This window comes from Cyclopterus lumpus, chromosome 3 (assembly GCF_009769545.1).
Source record: "Cyclopterus lumpus isolate fCycLum1 chromosome 3, fCycLum1.pri, whole genome shotgun sequence".
Taxonomy (NCBI): domain Eukaryota; kingdom Metazoa; phylum Chordata; class Actinopteri; order Perciformes; family Cyclopteridae; genus Cyclopterus; species Cyclopterus lumpus.
The window spans coordinates 11,470,922-11,489,605 of NC_046968.1; the positions used below are offsets into that span (position 1 = coordinate 11,470,922).

Consider the following 18,684-nt stretch of genomic DNA (forward strand, 5'->3'; position numbering starts at 1 on the left):
AGAGGACATCTGTGAGTGGCAGATTAAACGGCTGTCTAAACACACATAGGTGTGTGAATAAAGGTTAGCTAACACCAGGAGGGCAAGAGGGGGCGAACATACACTCACATATACTACACTATATGTATACTATATATGTATACTATACTAGTCACATATACTGTCACGACAGCACGGCAGACAGTCGGTCAGCTGTGACTTTTATTGCCGACCACAACATTGCAACATCATCAATGGAAATCTGGCAACATTTGCATTTATTGATTCATTTATTTATATGATCAAATATTTAATGCTGCTAGTTGATAATAAATTGTGTCTTGTTCAACTTTAAATTAACCTGTATATATCGGTGTGTTTAACTAAAAAAAAGAGGATTAGAAAAGAAAATGATCATATATTCTTTATATTCTCTCATCATATTTAAAACAAAATCATTATATCTGGATCAATATTGTGCCAGAAAGTCAGTATAGGTAGGTTGCAATAAACCAATAAGTTATGTTGTATCAGAAGGTCTAGGATGATTACAACAAATATCAAAGATCAATCAGAGTATTATGAATAGTGATTATGATGCAAGTTTGTAGTTTGCTTTATTAGCGTGATAATGAAATAGTCCATTTTATTTTTTTCCATACGGATTTCCTTGAGGGGTTTCCTCTCAGAGAGGTTTGATTTGAGTTCACATCTTTAAAGAAAATGGATAATTCTATTCAATTTTATTCTAAATAATGACTATACGTTTGCCCTCTTCAGTGCATTTTAACAGTGTCACAAATGATTGGTGTCTGCTGGGTAATCATACATGTCCGGTCTCCTCTCCACCAGTATGGGCCCTTTCACATTCCAGAGGAGGCTGCAGTGGGCACCACGGTAACAGCTGTGCTGGCAGGTGATGCAGATGTCCGCGGAGGAGACAGCTGGCAGGTGGACTACCGGTTAGAGTCTGGAAACGAGGAGGAGGTCTTTACATTGGTGACAGACACGCAGACCAATGAGGTCTCCCTCATCCTTTCAAAGGTACTCAACACAAACCACACTCCGACTTCTAAACCCACACAATTGACCACCTCATTGATTATTTAAACATATTCAAAGATCAGCTTAAGACTCCCGTCAAATCCAAATTAAACATATTTGTTCACTGTTTTCTTTATCCTGTTTGGGGTGTGAGAGAGTACAAACAAATATCTCCTCCCAGGAGCACAAATATTAATGTCAAGGACAATTTTATGAACAATGGTTTGTGTTTGTCCACGGTGTTTATGCGGTCCTAAGAGATCCTCCAGTAGCTGTGTGTCAAAGTACATGTCATATATAACTCAAGTCATGTTTTCGAGGACACAGTTTTAATATCACAGTGTGTATGTGTGAGGCACCGACAGAAATGTTTGAAAATAATATTCCAATGCGTCAATACTTCTGTCTGACATGCCTCAAATAAAAAAAGAGTCCAGATGACAGTGGAATGTTTTGGCCCAATAATCTCTCCTGTCCTCGGGGTGAATCACCCTTCGTCCGCCCCGCATGATCCAGCAGAACGTGTTTGGGATGCATGAGGGAACGAGTGTGTGTGTGTGTGTGTGTGTGTGTGTGTGTGTGTACTTAGGGACAGTCTATTATTTTCAACCTCTCTGTGGGAGTTGACGAATGTGATTGAGCTGCACATGCTCTGCTGAGATCAAGCAGGAGATATCTAAAAGCTAAAAATGGATCATGTTTTATTTCAGATTAACTAACACACAAGGACTTTTGTTTTTTTAGAAATGATATTAGACAGATTCAGCTGCCGTCTCTTTGAGCAGCTGGGTTTAAAGATCTAGTATTGGCCGTGTGAGTTATCTCAACTAACTCAAGGGATACTGCTGTTTATTTAGCTTTCTTTAGAAAAAAAGAGAAGCTTAAATCCTTCACAAAAAAAGCCCCAGTAGATTAAACAGCGTGAAGTCAGCTCCTGTAGACATTTCATTATTAGAAATTACACACTGTTCACAGCCAAAGTGAATAATTAGACTGTGATCAGCCATGGCCGTTTACCACGCTAGTCGCTGCCGATTGAGGTGAACCAGTATCATGAACCGGTGGAAGAGAAGGGAATCTAATCAGGATGAGAATGAGGAGAACAGGTCCTTACGAGAAATATTAAACCATTTTGTTCAAGAAAATAATGAAATAATAATTATTTGAAGTTGAAATTAATTGTAGCTCATTGTAGCAGTTTAATTAATCAGGTTCATGTATTATATACCATTGATTAATGAATTCAAAGTTATTACAAGAAAAAAATCCTAATACATAGTCATCCATTACTAACTACAGGTGTGAGTCATCAGTTTAAAGTGAAATATTGTGCTGGTTGCTAACAAGTTATCAACTTAAAAAGTGATGATAAGTCAGTTTTGTGTTTACAGATTGTTTTTGCTTCCCCCTACTAGACAACACAATCTGTTATTGCAGTTTGAAAAAAAGAGTACAATAATAATCAGTACAAATATAAGAACAATCAGAATAATACTTAATACAAAACAATTAGAGTTACTTTCTGAAAATAGCATGTGCCGCGCAGGTGAGGGAAGGTTGAGAACAACGCGTCCACCGTATTTCAAGGTAAAATATGAACAAATTAAAAGTAGTACCCCCATGTGAAGACAATGAGTAATATAGTGGTTCAGGTGACTATGGCCTCGAGTGAGTCCACGCACATGTTCTGGTGCGCTGAACAGTTTGATGCATCACTTCCAGTCCATCGCATGTACGCATGCACCCTCCAAGGTCTGGGTTTCTTCTCCCTGGCAACAGAGACGCACTCCTGCCTGAGCAGCGTGATGTCAGGCAGCGCTGGTTTGATAACATTTTGTTTCATGGGCAGGCAGAACACATTTAATGGTAAAACCTGACAGCAAATACAAGCTGCAGCATTAAAACGATTGCATTAAAATAATCAAATACATTAGAGATTAATGATCTCTTTGAATTTTGTATTTCTTCCTTTGCTCTTAGAATCTGTCAAATCTGTAAATGTATTACAAGTATTAAAATAACTGACTGCAATATAAACACTGTTTTAACTGCAGTTCATCTTTCTCTATCTCCACTGTGGAAATGCATGTTTAATCCTTCAAACAAAGTCAACAGGTCACGGTTATTATTTTTGGTGTCCAGATTAAAGTAATCCTATCACATGAAATCTGGTACCCCAATTTTGCTTCAAAACTTTGGCCTCAAATATTGTTGATTGTGTTTTATTGTGATATATTTGTTTATCTGTGCTTTTTAGTTTCTTTTACAAACCAATAATGTATATACCGTGCAATGTAAACGTAATTTCATTTATCTTCTATGTTCATTCAAATCTTCCGAACAGTGTATTGAGCTCAAACTGTGTTATTTATTTCATTGTCTCATACAGTAGCAGTTGTTCTAAGTCCATCGTCATGGAACATGTTTCACGGAATTAATTAGCTCATATTTCTGTGACCAGTTTCTGTCTCTTATTGGAAATACCAAAAATACTCTGGCAGTAAAACAAGTTTCCTTGAAAGTAAGATAAGGAGTGTGTGTGTGTGTGTGTGTGTGTGTGTGTGTGTGTAATTATGGTTCCACAGGTCTTGGACTTTGAGCGTGAGAGTGAGTATATCCTCGTGATCAGTGCTCAGAACCCAGTGGCTCTGGTCCGTGGCCGTTACGGTCCTGCGTCAACGGCAACAGTCTCCATCTATGTCGACGATGTGAATGAAGGCCCGATCTTGTCTCAAAGCCATTATGAGGTGACTGTCAGAGAGGGGGAGGAACCGGGACGGGTTATCGCCACCATCAGAGGTTACGACCCTGATTCTCACCCAATCAGGTAAGCCTTAACGGATCAATGCTGTAGGAATAATTATCTACTTTCACAGTTCTAATTTTACAGAGTTGCACATGTTTCTCTTACAGATATTCTCTTCAAGGGGACACCAAGAAATATTTTTCAATAGGGAAGTATTCTGGTGAACTAAAGACTGTGCAGGCCTTGGACAGAGAGGAGAACAGCACGTACACCATGGAGGTCATTGCAGTGGATGGCCGTGAGTTTGTTTTCATGATTATAAATGCCTCACAAGTATTTCACGAATACTTCATTTCCAATTAATTCGTAATTCACCTAAAAAAGCCATTAGTCCGACTTTATTATTTTTTTCTATTGAATAATCTTAAAGTCTTTAGAATACAGATGTAGAAGAAGAGACAGCAAGGAAGGTTAGAATGTACTGAGCTGGTCTACTATTATCCCCCGAATAAAAAAATAGACTACTAGCAGTCAAGCTGCAGCCCACATATCTTCTCCACATCTCTGGTGTCCCTCTTAGGAAACTCATCCTTGTCTGCGTCCACCCTGGTGACGGTCCAAATCCTGGATGTGAACGACAACAGCCCAGTGCTGGTCGGAGACTATTCCTGGAAGTACCTGTGTACGCCTCGCTGGGAGGACCAAGCTCTGGTGCTGGCCTCACGGGACAGTGATGGGCCACAGCACGGAGGACGTCTGAACTTCTCCCTGCGCAGCGATGCCACAGTCCGTCGTAACTGGAAGCTCACACCTATTAATGGTGAGGTGAATGCAGACTTATTGAACCTGGCCGCCCCACGGCATGCAGTGTTAGTCAAGTAAGGGGACATTGTTAGAAGAGACTATCCTAAGCTATTGATTTGGTGGGTAAACAAGCTGAGATGTATTTGTAGTCATTATTCAAAGTCTATGCATTTATGATAATGTGTTTCAATTATCATTTGGGTGTTTTAAGTATCAGTTATGCTATGGCCACAACATGGCCACAAAGACAGCCAGCTTCAAGCCTGCTGCATAATAGTAAGTATTAACCAAAATCCTAGAATCCTAAAATCTATCACAAATACTACATCAAATCATTGTATTACTACAATATGAACAACGTTTTTAAATGATCCTGTAGTTTGAGATGGTTTAAGTGGGATATGTGAAAATGGTGTCTTCTGGTATATGGTCCAAGTAAACTGCCATTTCCATTTAGCTAATAATCCGCCTGCTTTTAAAAAAAATGTGCCTTGTGAGTAAGGAAGTTCATTTATTGGAGAGGACAGGTTGATGTTATCAGGCAACCAAGGCCTGTGGACACTGGGTTTGTCACAATGTGCTAAATGTTTGAGTTACTGACTGAAAATAGGCATCAATATAGCATCAATGAGGGCAGATCGTCAAGGACCCTGAAGATGTGCAAATTGCTCTGTTCCATTTTCTTCCTGCATTATTTCGCCGGTCCTATCTGGGAAGGAAGGTGTAATGTAATTATCCTTATTTTGCTGTTGTAAACTGCTGCTGTTGGTCTCATTTAATGCCAACTATTTAGTGCAATGACGTCTGTCATTCAGTCATTCAAACAGCTCAGCCACTTCCCTCTCAGTTTTTTTTTTATCTCCCTCTTTCACTCCCCTGTTCCTGTTGGTATTGATTGAGCCGAGCTGTAATTATATCTTCTGTGTAATTTCTTTGCCGTCATCGCTGGGTTCCTGCCAGCTAATGGGGGCTAAAAGAAGAATCTCCGAGAATGCTTTGCACCTGGTCGCAGCCAGTAATGGTCGTAACCAATAAAGTGTGTGATTGTGCCAGTGTAATGGCTGCTGTAGAGGTGCACAGTTTGCGTGACACAACCACAACCTTTCATGCGGAGAAGACCTTGTTTGTGCATGCATGTGAGAGTGTGTGTGTGTTTAGCTTGGACTATCTATCTTTGTGAGGACCAATTCGAGTTTTAGCCCTTCAGACTGAGGACATTTTGTCCAGTTATCACTTTGAGACAGAACTTCAAACGTCTGTTTTGAGGGCTCAGATTGGTTTTATGGTTCATGTTAGAACTTAAGTTTTGTTTAGGGAAAGGGATGGGGTCAGGTATGTAATTGTGATGGTGAAGGTTAGGCTGAGGGGCTAGGGATGCATTATGACAATACAATGCTACACAGATGATGTGTTTTTGTAGGCCAACCCGAGGGTTAGCATCATACCGGTTCCCTCGACAATACGGCAATGGTGTTTTTTTTTGGGACGTTGGTTTATTGCAGAAAATAAGCTATGTAGCAAAGACAAGTTAATGATACTTACACATGTTGTTCAGCGAGATAATGCTGACAAATTAGCACCACTCTTTGGAGCATAAATACTATCGGCAGAAGTAAAAAACTAACGTGAGGCTATAAATGAACTCCACCATGGTTGCATGACTTCACATCAACACTATAAGCTCTAGATGGATTTGCGTATGGCAGGATGACCTTTAGTAGTCTCATTCAGCCAATAGTTCGCAACTGCCAAGGGGTCCGAAGAGGGTTATCTACTGACATACTTAATGTCAAGAAATCTCTTCAGTTTGTATGTACCAGACAAACCAGAAATACATTCCAAAAAATATTGAACCGGAAAACGCAAACTAATTTTTGTTTAGGACTAATTTTTGGAGCACTCTATGAAGGACTTTGTCTACATGCACATCGATATGACAATATCATTCCAAATATGATATGGGTCATGTCAATGGAATTTCCCTTAGGTCTTATCCCGAATTAAGCTTCTTCCGATTAAGACATCTGGGATATGCTGATAATATTCAGTTTTTGGGAACATTCTTTGGACAGCGCATTCGGAATATGCATCTTAATGGGAGTTTTTACTGCAATTTCCTGTTTAAGGTCATCTCTGTGTGTGCCCAGTACACAAACCAACTTCCAACAGTTTGCATGCCAAAAGGAAAAGCTCACATTTCTGGTCGGAAATGAGAAACACACCGACTTTTAAACATTACGAAAGACTTGGATATTAACAGGTTTTTGGATATCCACACATGAAAAACGACAACCTTTTGAAGAAGGTGGTTGAAGGAATGAAAGAGAGCGACTGTGTTAGCACAGTCAAACACTCTGCCACTGTTTACGTTATGGAGTATACATGGCTGCACGTAAACGAGAAGATTGTTGGAATATTAATTTTCCAGTAGGAATAATGTCGGAATATTTTCTGCACGTAAACATAGTCAGTGTCCTCACAAAGATGGAAGTACAAGGTTGTGTGTGAGTGTGTCACGGCCATTCATCTCAAGTCTTTCAGAAACTCAAATGTACCATGTTTAAATAATTGGCAGTTCTTTTCAATGCAGAATTCAGTTAAAGAGGCAGCATGCTTTTATTCCACTTACCTCCCCTCTTTGTAGCTCTTCACAGCAGTAAAGAGAGAAATGTGATATAATGTATCGCATTTGATAGCACGATAATGTCAAAATTCCTTTTTGGTATCACTATCACCCAAAATAGTTCTGGGTAGGTAGGTGGTCACTGATCCGACCTGTGAACATGTCAGGTCGGAGGAGAAGAAGTGCAGATAGAGAATCAATTAACAGCCTGCACAACTTGATTTTCCCTGACTGACAAATGGAACATGAAGGGGAACGATGTGAGGTGCGAGTGTGTAGTTTAGGACCTCCAGATAAGGGTTCAAACAACTTGATAAAACATTTCTCTTTCAGGGACAGGGCATTTACGTCATGCAGACAGGCGTGTATTTTAGACAGATCTAGAGATAAGATAAAGAGTCATACACTCCAGACCACTCAGCTGCATCTGTCTCTCTGATTCACTGTGTTGTAATTATGCAGTTGTATGCATGCTGTTTTGCTTGGTGTATGTTCCTGCGCGAGTAGAAATAGTAAAATAATGTTAATAAATGCATATCGGATATAACTAAGCATTTAGCTTATATTAACACCTTTTCAGAATTGACTTTTCTGATCTGTGAACTGCAGAAGTGGTACTCAATTGTATTGCTGCACAGGAAGGAATGCTTTTTCATCTTACGTGCAGAAGAAAATATGAAACAATATTGTTACAGAGTGCATGTGTTTCAAAATCCACAAAATACAAATACCACGGGTGATGCACTTATTTATTTCTCCGTCATCAAAAAGTACAGATTGAAGTTGTGAATTTGGAGACTTTTGGAAGTAAATTTGCTGATAAGTAAATGTAATCCAAATGTATTGGAAAAGAATATAGTTAGACATGGCCTTTGAAAACCCTCACTTCGTCATTCAAGAAAAATGGGACAACGTTTTATCTGTAGTTCATTTGTTATACAAAATGATGTGTATAATATTTTCTTGTTTCGTATTTCAGATACTCACACCAACCTGTCCTTAAACATCCTGTACCTGGCCCCTGAGGTCTACACTGTGCCCTTTACCATCTCTGACAGCAGCTCTCCTCCCAGGAGCACCTTCATAAACTTGCCAGGTAATGTCGACTCTTCTGCTGATAAGCTAAAGCAAACACAGGGAGGCTATGGGACAAGAGCGTAGGAACAATCAATACGAATCAACCCCTGTGTGTGCCAGCTTGTGCTAGCACTGTTCTGGTTTAATAATGATGCAATGGAGCTGTACAATGATTTTTTCCAGGCTTGTGATTACACAGCTCTCTTAAGACTGCGCTCTGCCCGGACCAGTCTGCTGACACCTGATAACCATATAGCACAAAACAACACACATGTGGTGAAGGGAATAATGGGTGTAAGTGTGTAGAGTAAACTCTTGTAGTTTTGCTTGCCGTTTTGCATTTCAATTCAGTTTGGGTTGTCACTCACCTTCAATATGAAATCCTGTCATATATAAGTAGCATGTAGCAATGAAACGTATGCCCGTCAACCTCTGTGCCCTTCGAGAGTAATTTCAGGGTGCTGGTTAACGCAGCTGTGCATTTTTATGACCCTCGGACACTGAGCGCACAACTTAGTTTTTAATTCCTGCGTGGCGCTGAAAAATATGTATTACACATTTTTAACACTTCCTTTGTCCGCTATGTCGCTTAAGGCTGATTTCCTGTTGTCAGTCGGTGGCTCTATGACTCAACCCGGGCATGTAGATGTCGTCAGGGCTTTGGGGCAGATTGGACAACGTGAAGTCAAGTTACAACAGCTTCCTATGTCATGGCCAAACAAATTGCCCGCCTCACCATGACAACGCTGTTTCTCAAACACACAAAAGCTGACCTGTAAAGTGTCTACAATGGCGTATCTATGACAGGGGACACTGTCTCCAGATCTGGACCAAAAACCGAAAGATAATTGAGAATTATTACATTTTGACAATCGTTCTATTTTAGCAGGCGTAGCTTTTCTAGCCTTTGCAGCACTCGTTCAGCCTAATTTAGCCTCCGATGTATTAGTCTCACAGTCTGTGAGAGGAAAATCATTTGACTGCACCTTTTTTTCTACAAAAAGTCCATGTATCAAAATATATCGATCAAAAAGTATGAGCAATTATTTAAAATGAACTAAACTTTTGTCACTGCAAGCTAATGGATGAGTGTGTAGCATCTATTTAATTTGTGAAGCTTTGTCTATTGTGAATGAGGGGTGATTAGTTCATTGGACACTGCTGAGTCGTATTTATAGCAACACTTTGGTCTGAATATAGCTTTGCCTGCCTGTGAGGTCGTCTGGGTCAGCAATTATAAAGCCATAATCACAGAGACTGGAACAAAGGGTTTCAATAACCACAGACAAAGTCCCTGAACACAACATTCTCCTTTTAGACATTTGGTTATACTAACCACATTTGAAAAAAATCTGATGAATCTTCAAGGAGAGGTTTGAAGAAAATAAACATGTCGCAAACAAAATTGAAAATGGCCGACTGGGCCGATTTTGCAGAATTAAGGAAAGCCAAGTGAAATATGTCCAAATTTATGAGAGCAATGTAGGGACCAAATGTTGTGAATATCAGAGCAACTATGGCTCAGTTGGGACAACTGAGGCCTTCGACGCATTAGGGGGAATCAGGCACCGTTGCGCCTCTGGCACTGAAAGTAACAACACACATATATATATATATATATATATATATATATATATATATGGGCAGCTAAACCTTTAACACATTTCTACTGCACTGCAAAGTGTATATGAATCATTCTCAGAATTCTCAAATATATCGTAAGTGGAGCAGTGTCTTTGTTGGAGTCAAATTGTTGAGCCAAACATCGACCCTAAACATAACACAAAACGTCTTTCAGTGAGTTGTATTTCCTCTTTTCCTGTTAGTCACAACAAACATGTTGAAAAAATAACTTGATCTGTGAGTTGTTTTTGTTTTCCCATGTTCCTCACCTGTTAGTGACAGTGTGTCCCTGTAACGTACGAGGGAACTGCAAAATGGCTGCCAAGCAGTTGCAGGGCATGCCAACTATTCAGTCTGCAGTGGGTATTCTGCTTGGCACCTTTGCAGTCATCGGTAAGCAGAGAGGTTTTACTGCCTCTGTGACATACAGTATCATTAATGTGTGTGCAGGCATATTTGATGGTCTCTGCAGGGCCATTGTGCAATAACGTTGCGATGTTGTTGATTGTCTCTGCGTTTTTTTTGTTTTCAATTCCAGGGACTATTCTCATCGTTGTGTTTGTGAGACTCTCCTACCAGAATCCCAAAAGGCCCACCAAAACTAACCAGGAGCGAGTTCCCCTGAAGATGTCAATCTAACTGGGATGATAGTGTATTGTCTGTCAGCCAACTGGACCCATGTAACCATGTGGCTTTCAGGGCACTGAATTCATCAAGTGACTGTGAATGTCTGAAAATGAATGTATATTTCAGTTATTGGATCAACGTTCAGTTGTACACTCAGCAAAATTACGAGATATTTTTAGATTATTGTAATGTATGTTTAGTACTTAGGCCTGTGCCTGGGACATGAAGTTGACTTGTGTTTTAAGTGTTGTCATTTTTTTTATTGCTGTAGACCTGTTAATTTGTTTCAAATGCTGCCTATTCAGTAAACAGAGTAGTAGGATGATGTTTTAGATTTAGATTGTGAGAATAAAGGCATAATGTTACTGGAAGAAAAGTTGCTATATTTGGAGAATCAAGTAGAATTTTTTGTGAAAGAAAGTCATAATATTTTGGCACCTTGTTGCTACATTTTTATAAAGGTTGAAGCCCGAACACAAAAAAAATAAGAAATTAGAAGCAGAGACTTAAACATGGCCACACACTTGTCATAATGAGTCAGTACATTGTTTTTCAATTTTGAAATTTGTATTTTTAACTTTATTTTTAAAATCCCTATTTCTTTCATCTTGGCCCAAATATAAATACATAATTTACACTCCATGTTTCTGTTATACTTATATGTGAAACACATCTGGTCATTTAAATATGATTATATCTCCTTGATCCCTAATTAGGATGGATTGTTTCAAAAATATTATTGTAAAACCATAAATCAGAAGAAATATACTTGTAAATGGGTTTAATTTAATTTACACCCTACGTTCAGAATTAAAACATGTTGCAAGCACCATAACTACATAATTAAATTGAACTTCATATCTATACTTCTTATCCCTGCATCTAAGTATACTGTAAGTGTATATATGCTATGGCTCCACTCATTCACTTCACATTGCTTTCTACCCGCTGGCTTCCACAATACAAACCAGAAATCTAATGAGACATCTTGAAATGGTCCTGTGTTTGTAATTGCATTAGCAGAGCGTTCCAGTCTCTGTGATTAAGGCTTCATAATTGCTGACCCAGACGACCTCACAGGCAGGCAAAGCTATATTCAGACCAAAGTGTTGCTATAAATACGACTCAGCAGTGTCCAATGAACTAATCACCCCTCATTCACAATAGACAAAGCTTCACAAATTAAATAGATGCTACACACTCATCCATTAGCTTGCAGTGACAAAAGTTTAGTTCATTTTAAATAATTACTCATACTTTACTTTTACTTTTTGATCGATACTTTTTGGATACATGGACTTTTTGGACAAAAAAAGATGCAGTCAAATGATTTTCCTCTCACAGACTGTGAGACTAATATATCGGAGGCTAAACGCTGCCCACTTCAGGGATTACACTTCTACATACATTTGTTTTAAAATTCTGTTTGCTTTCATTTAAATTCATAATTCAATATTCTTTATGAAAAGTATATAAATGTAAAATTGTAATTACCGGTAATGGTTCCCACGGTCAAAAGAAACATTCATTTGAATGTGCATATTGTACTGGAAGCATCAGTAATGGATTAGCCAAAATATGGCCATACATCCTCAGTCAAAAAAATAGAATAAAGACTCAGGTGTTTATCTCAGGAGTCGCTGGAGACGAAACCAAAACTAAAGGATGTGTAAATATTGGACAGAAACATTGATCCATGTCTGCTGGATGTTTACTGTTTGCTAATAAATTAACTAGATAAGATGATTATGCAACAGGACTGTCAGTGTAGCTCTAAGTGCAATATGACAGCCCTTTAATTAACCGTCACTTGAACATAAACCCAAAGCTGTCGAGGAACTTGTATTTTTGTTATAGTTTGTTTCCAGTTTTGTTTGACTTCCTGTCTTTGTCTTTCTAACCTGGATGTTTTCCTCCACACCTGCGTTTGATTAGTTAATTAGTTCCTCGTGTATTTAGTTAGTGTGTTTCCCTTGTCTCAGTGTGAGGTGGTCAGAGTCTGACCCAGTAAGCAACGTTATTATTTCAAGTTCGCCCAGTTCTGCTAGTTTATTCCCTGCTGCCAGTCTCTTGGAGTTCCCTGTTGTCCTACCTGCTACCCACTACCTGTTACCTGACTGCCATTATATGCCCACCTGCGGACTTCCAGTTTGTAAACCATATTCTTTAATAAATCACCAAAACCCTGCTGCTGCCTCCTCTTCTGTCTACATTTGGTCCAGTTTCTGTTGCTCAGTTACTGAACTCTTGTTGCTGACTCTGACACTTAATCCTACTCCCCCTAAAAGAAATAGAACCTGCATTATTTACATCAGAAATGTGCTTTTCCTACTCAGGGTTCAGTTTTCTATGAAAAAGGCCTATTAACCCAAACTGAATATCTACAACTATATTAATGTAATGTCATTTGCTAACACAATAATTTAAATGTATACCTTCAGGTATTATTTAAAAAAATAGTAAAGAATCACAGATTTCAAAAGATGATGGCCTCATTTGTGTCGAGGTTAGCAGCTGTATTTTTATTTTTATATAACTGTATTCTATTTTTTATCTCCTAGGGTTTGTAGGCCACACACAACCACATGTTCAGCTGCTCATAGTGATAATGGAGCTGAAATGAGGTGTCATATCTTAAAATAACCACATTTACATATTCACTTTTACAAATACATGTGTATGTACAATGACTCACTAAATATACAGACAATGCTGATGGTAGCCTACGCACCCATTGCCCATTTATATTAGGCTATTTATATCTCCGGCTAGCTGTTCACATCAAAGCAACACAGCTCCAAGGAACTGAAAAGCAGACTGAGGAGGACCCAGAAGGAGATGAGAGAGCAGAAGGGAAGGGATTAGCTTGTGACATGGGGTCAAGCGTTACGTTTGGGAGCTAATGAACCTCCAGGACAAAGATAGTTCAGATGACCGGTTCGGGGGAACAGGGCCACAGAGAGACACGGGGCGAGATTTCAAATCATTCCAAGTAACTTTGGAAATGAGAGATAATTCACCAGATATGGACGGCCGCTCGGGGACAGGAACAGAGAAGCAGTGACGGTTCTCCCCAAGCGACTGGCCGGTTTTCCATTGCTTGGTTAACGGCACAGAGAAGTATTTTTCCTAATCCCTCTCTCTTTTCTGAGTTTCCCCACAGCGTCGTCTATTTTTAGCTTGTTTTTAAGATCGTGTAGTTTCACTTTGTCTCCAAACTTGACAGTTTTCCCATTTGCCGCTGTCAGTGGCTTGCTGTGTATGGGGACAGCTGCAGGACATTGTGTTATAAATATGACACACAAAGGGAAGGTCACACAAAGGGAGCACAGGCGAGTCACCATCGCCTGTGGGGCCGGCATGGTGCTGAAAGTTCACCAAATTGTAACTCTTTATGATTGTTACAAAACCTTTACTCGCATGCGGGCTCACGTGGACTCCAACTGAATGCAAAATGTTATTATATGCTGCATATAATATAAATTGCCAATTGTTTACAAACAATTTAGCTTCATAAGATGTTGATATTCCAGTCTTGGGTTTCCAGCTTTTTCTTTCCTAAGCAAGTGGGAGAAATGTATTTGCTGTCACGTCGAGAGTTGATGCGAAGATTTATACCACTCTTCTGTCGGCATGTTAATTCTGAAGCTAACGCCAGCAGCGGGTTAGTTTAGTACAAAGATTGGAAAGAAGGGCTAGCCGTTGTCTCCAAATGGGAGAAAATCCATGTCCCATACTAGCACCTCTAATTCTCCCTAATTAACACGTTATGTCTTGTTTGGTTAATCATTGTTTAATACTTGTGTTTTTTTGTGCTGGGCTATTTTTTGTCTCCACTATGGATCCTAATGCTAAGCTAACCAGCTGCTGGCTCCAGCTTCATATATAGTGTGCAGACATGAGAGGGGTTTTGATCTTCGCATCAGACTCTCGTCAAGAAGGTGAATATGCATAATTACTAAGATGTAGAACCAAAAGACACCACCAGAAATAACCTTTTGATTTTTTTTCGGCCCAAAAGTGGATCACAATGTTTAGTTTTGGGTCAACAAAAAAACACTCAACAGCTCCTGCTGCCAAATCACTGCAAAGATACAATAGTGGTACTTAAAAGTGATAATTAATGCCCCCACAATCAATGCCTAAAAGCTGCAACAACTTATCCTCTTTGTTTTTTGTTCCTATGTTCATCAGGCAGAAGTCCACTGAAGGTTACATAACAGTCCCACTATGATACATATTTAATCAGGTTGGGCATCATCTCTTGTGGGTTTGGAAGAGTTTAAACCTACTCCGAGGCTGAGGACAATGTCTCTGTGAGGGACCTGTTCATTGTCTGTCAGAGAGTGATTTGTCATATGTCCATACACCATACAGAGGTAAAGATATTACATATAGATAAATATACAGTGCTCATTGGAATTTTGATTGCAACATCTTTGATCACAATTCATTCGGAGGCCATAATCTTTTCATTATCTTTTTTCATGCCACTGATGGCGTTATGAGCTTTTCATTTGTGGAATACGAATGCACACTGTGAAGTCAGAGGAGCATTGAGCATGTCTGTTTCCTGTTATTAGTGGACTAATCGTGGACATTCTCCCTTTGAAATGACCTCAAGAAATGCTGCAATAAAAGATCTGCAGCATGTCGGAACTTGCTGTTCCAGCATCTCCTGCTCTTTCGGTAAATTATATTTGACTAATACAAAATACCTGCAATTACCGGCAGTAAAGAAAATTCATGGGCTATTAGGGCTTTCCATTTGTACAATAAACTGATCCACCGGCTCTGCAAAACAGCGACAAAAGTCAGGCATGCGTTATGTTGCATAATTGTGACTGAAGTGCTCCAGCTGTCCACATTTACGGAAACATCATTTAACAGTCAATCTGGTAGAAACTTTGAGATTCACGCTTTCACAGGCATCATGAGAAGCTATTAATCCTGTGTGCTAGGAGCACGCATTTTTACTCAGGTGCTGTACTTAAGTACACATTTTAGGGGATTGTACCTGACATATGTGTTTACTTTTCATTCATAAATCTACTCATTTATCTAAACATTTATTTGACGCCTTTATAAAATATGATGCATTGTTATAGATTACACTATCTAACAGTATATGCGATAGTTACCCGAGTTACAAAGTAATGCAAGCAGTAATAATCAAATGAATCCAATAATATGATATCTATAATGTTCACACTCACAGTTGGTGATTGAGGCATTTTATGAGGATTTTTACTTTTGATACTTGAAGGACTTTTAGCTATCTATTCTTTTTTTTTACCGAAGTTACATTTGCTTGTAATGGAGTTTTATTGTATTGTTTGTTTCCAATTTACAGAGCCAGATCTGTGTATAAACACAAGATTTTCTTTTCAGCGCACACGCGGAACGGACAGCTAGTAGTGGCTACTGTGAAGAAATATTATCTGAATTTGACCAAATGTTTATTGTATTCTGATCCCATACCTTTAAATAAAAAATCTATATATGTTTTTTCTACAAAAGCAGATTAACTCCTTTATATTCTCTTAAAATGTTAAACATTTCCAAGATGATATGCTCTATTATGACAGTGTCCCTTGTAAAAATCATAATAATGATGTTTAACATTACAACCAAATAAAGAGAGTTTTGTTTGCTGCAGAATTGCTCGTTGGGACACATGAGCATTGAAATGTCTAGAGATAAAGCTCTTAAAAAACAAGAGTCACAGTTCTGTCTCTTATTTATTATTCGTTTAATGCAGTAATTTGATATCCTGGACAGGAAAAGAGTTTAAACTGCTTGTCACATAAAATGGACATTTGACAGAGTATTTGCGTCATTCTTTCTATTTATGGCATTTCAGAGACTGCAATCCCTTTTACAATTCAGGCCATCAAGACAGGAAGCTGGATATCAACAATTTGCAGAAGCAGCTGGAATATACGCACATGAAAGCAAACCAGACTCTGTCACGCTGCACTGTGAAAACACTGCTCTCCCCCTCTAACATGTGGGGTTTCAAAGGTGCTCATGATGGATCAGCAGTACAGTCAATCATCACGGTTTGCATGATTATTATTCATGCTTCATCAAAGTTCTTTGAATGTTTCATTAATTCATGAGGTGTTCACACAAACAATTTATAAATGATTATTTTGTTAAGATTAATCGGATTTGTTTCTACTAATTTCTTCCAAAATATGTAATGTAGTAATTTGCTTTATTTAACCACAAACACATTATTTAGTGGATAATTCAATTGTATTAATGAAATCCCCCACTCTGTAACAATTCCTCTCAGAGAATTGACATAACATGACGACACTGACTAATAAACACATCAGCAACATGTACTGTGAGAAATCATCATCATTTCTGATTTGTGATTATTGACTCTATTTAAAAATATATACCTGCCTATTTGTTCACACAGTGAGTTTGACCATAGTATGCATATAAAGGTCCTTCAAGGATAATATTGGCAATAATCTAAACTTGTGTTATTCTTCTAAAAATGAATCATCAATACTGTATATACATTAATTTGTAGTTCCTAAAATAGCTGGGACTGTAGTTTGTTAGCAAACTCTCAGACAGGAATAATAAAGGGGACTATTTTCAGCTCAGGATTTGGTGCTATAGTGATTATTTACAGCAATAGACAGTACATTGGCTCAAAATAATATGTATATATATATATAAATATATATATATATATATATATATATATATATTTATATATATATATATTTATATATATTTATAAACGTTCTTTCTAGTCTTCTGTCTCCTCAAAGCGCACACACCCATTCATACACTGATTGCATAGGCTCTCAGTTTGGAAAACAGTATCTTGCCCGAGGACACTTCGACTGGAGGATCAAACCCCCAATCTTCAGATTAATGGATGAGTTGTTCTACCTCCTGAGCCACAGCCGCCCATATAGTGCCCATAAAGCAGCTCCCTTAACCAGACTTTGGCTACGCTTGGATCAGTTCATTTTCAGTTTAATACATTTCATGTGATTTGGTGACAATTGGAAAAATATAACATATCCCCAGACTTGTCCTTTAATTAATTTATGACAACTCAATTCATCAAACTGCGAGACGACAGAACAAAGACATTATGTATGAATATTGCTTTAATATATTCCACACCGCACTTGTGAAAAAGCCATATGAAAGTGATGGCGGCACTGAGCAAAGTGTGCTCCACAACTGGAGAGGACCATGAAAGAGAGGATCACAAAAGGTTTATATCAGGGATTAGTACAGAGGTGAATGATATCATATCCAAAAGGTGCTGATGAAAGCATCATGAAAAACTCTTCTAACACGTGGTACATGTTAAGGATAATGTTAAAGAGTCTGACATGAAAAGGAAACAAAGGAGATGAACATTTGCTTTCTTATCCTCATCCTCTATTTCTCTCCCTCTCCTTGATTGTATTGCTACCCGTTTCTATGGTAACACATATGGTCGTTGTGTATCTTTTCACTTTGGTAAAATTCCACTTTACAATATTTGAATGTCACTTGATGCTGAATATTCTACTACATGCATGAGGAATACTCCATATTTAATTAAAAATAAATAATCCAGTCAGTAGCTATTCTGGAGCTTTCTAGCCGACCACATGAGCTTCATCAGCAGAATTGTAGTATTGTAGATGTTAAAATGTTCACTTTCTTCCAAGCACCTCTTGTCCATGTTGTCTCTTCATTCTTGACACTTGAAACTGAGTCTCACCTCAAGATCCATTTCGTCCATTACGTAATTATTTTAAGTTTCAGAGTAAATGGACATTATCAAATCAAAAGACTTGTAATAAAGAGGAAAGCCAGTGGCGATTATCCACAGACCTATCTCCTGATAGTGGCAGCAGCAGAAACTGCTAATTAGCAGCAACACAACTACATCAAAACATTTTCCAATCACTCATTCCACACACATCATCTACCAGCTCTGACACGTCTCCATCTTGGAACAAGCGTCTGCATGATTGCGTCCCTCTGACTCAACACAGATACAATGCCTTTTTCAATAGGGAATTATAAATAGAAACTATTTTATGAAATTATTATTTTATCCCATGCGGTGAACCGCATGGGATAAAATAATAATTTCATGGAGACGCCGAAAAAGAGCAACAGGCAC

General features: G+C 38.5%; 1 protein-coding gene across 1 annotated transcript in view; it reads left to right on the plus strand.

Annotated features, from left to right (window-relative positions):
• Positions 1–10,926, plus strand: part of cdh16 (cadherin 16, KSP-cadherin) — a 27,917-nt gene extending 16,991 nt beyond the window's left edge. Inside the window, exons 12-18 of the mRNA XM_034563306.1 lie at positions 832–1,023; positions 3,609–3,850; positions 3,937–4,067; positions 4,350–4,589; positions 8,176–8,292; positions 10,173–10,289; positions 10,435–10,926. Of these exons, the coding sequence (XP_034419197.1) occupies positions 832–1,023; positions 3,609–3,850; positions 3,937–4,067; positions 4,350–4,589; positions 8,176–8,292; positions 10,173–10,289; positions 10,435–10,535 (1,140 nt within the window). The 3' untranslated portion in view covers positions 10,536–10,926. The remainder of the gene's footprint in view (positions 1–831; positions 1,024–3,608; positions 3,851–3,936; positions 4,068–4,349; positions 4,590–8,175; positions 8,293–10,172; positions 10,290–10,434) is intronic.
• Positions 10,927–18,684: the final 7,758 nt, after the last annotated feature.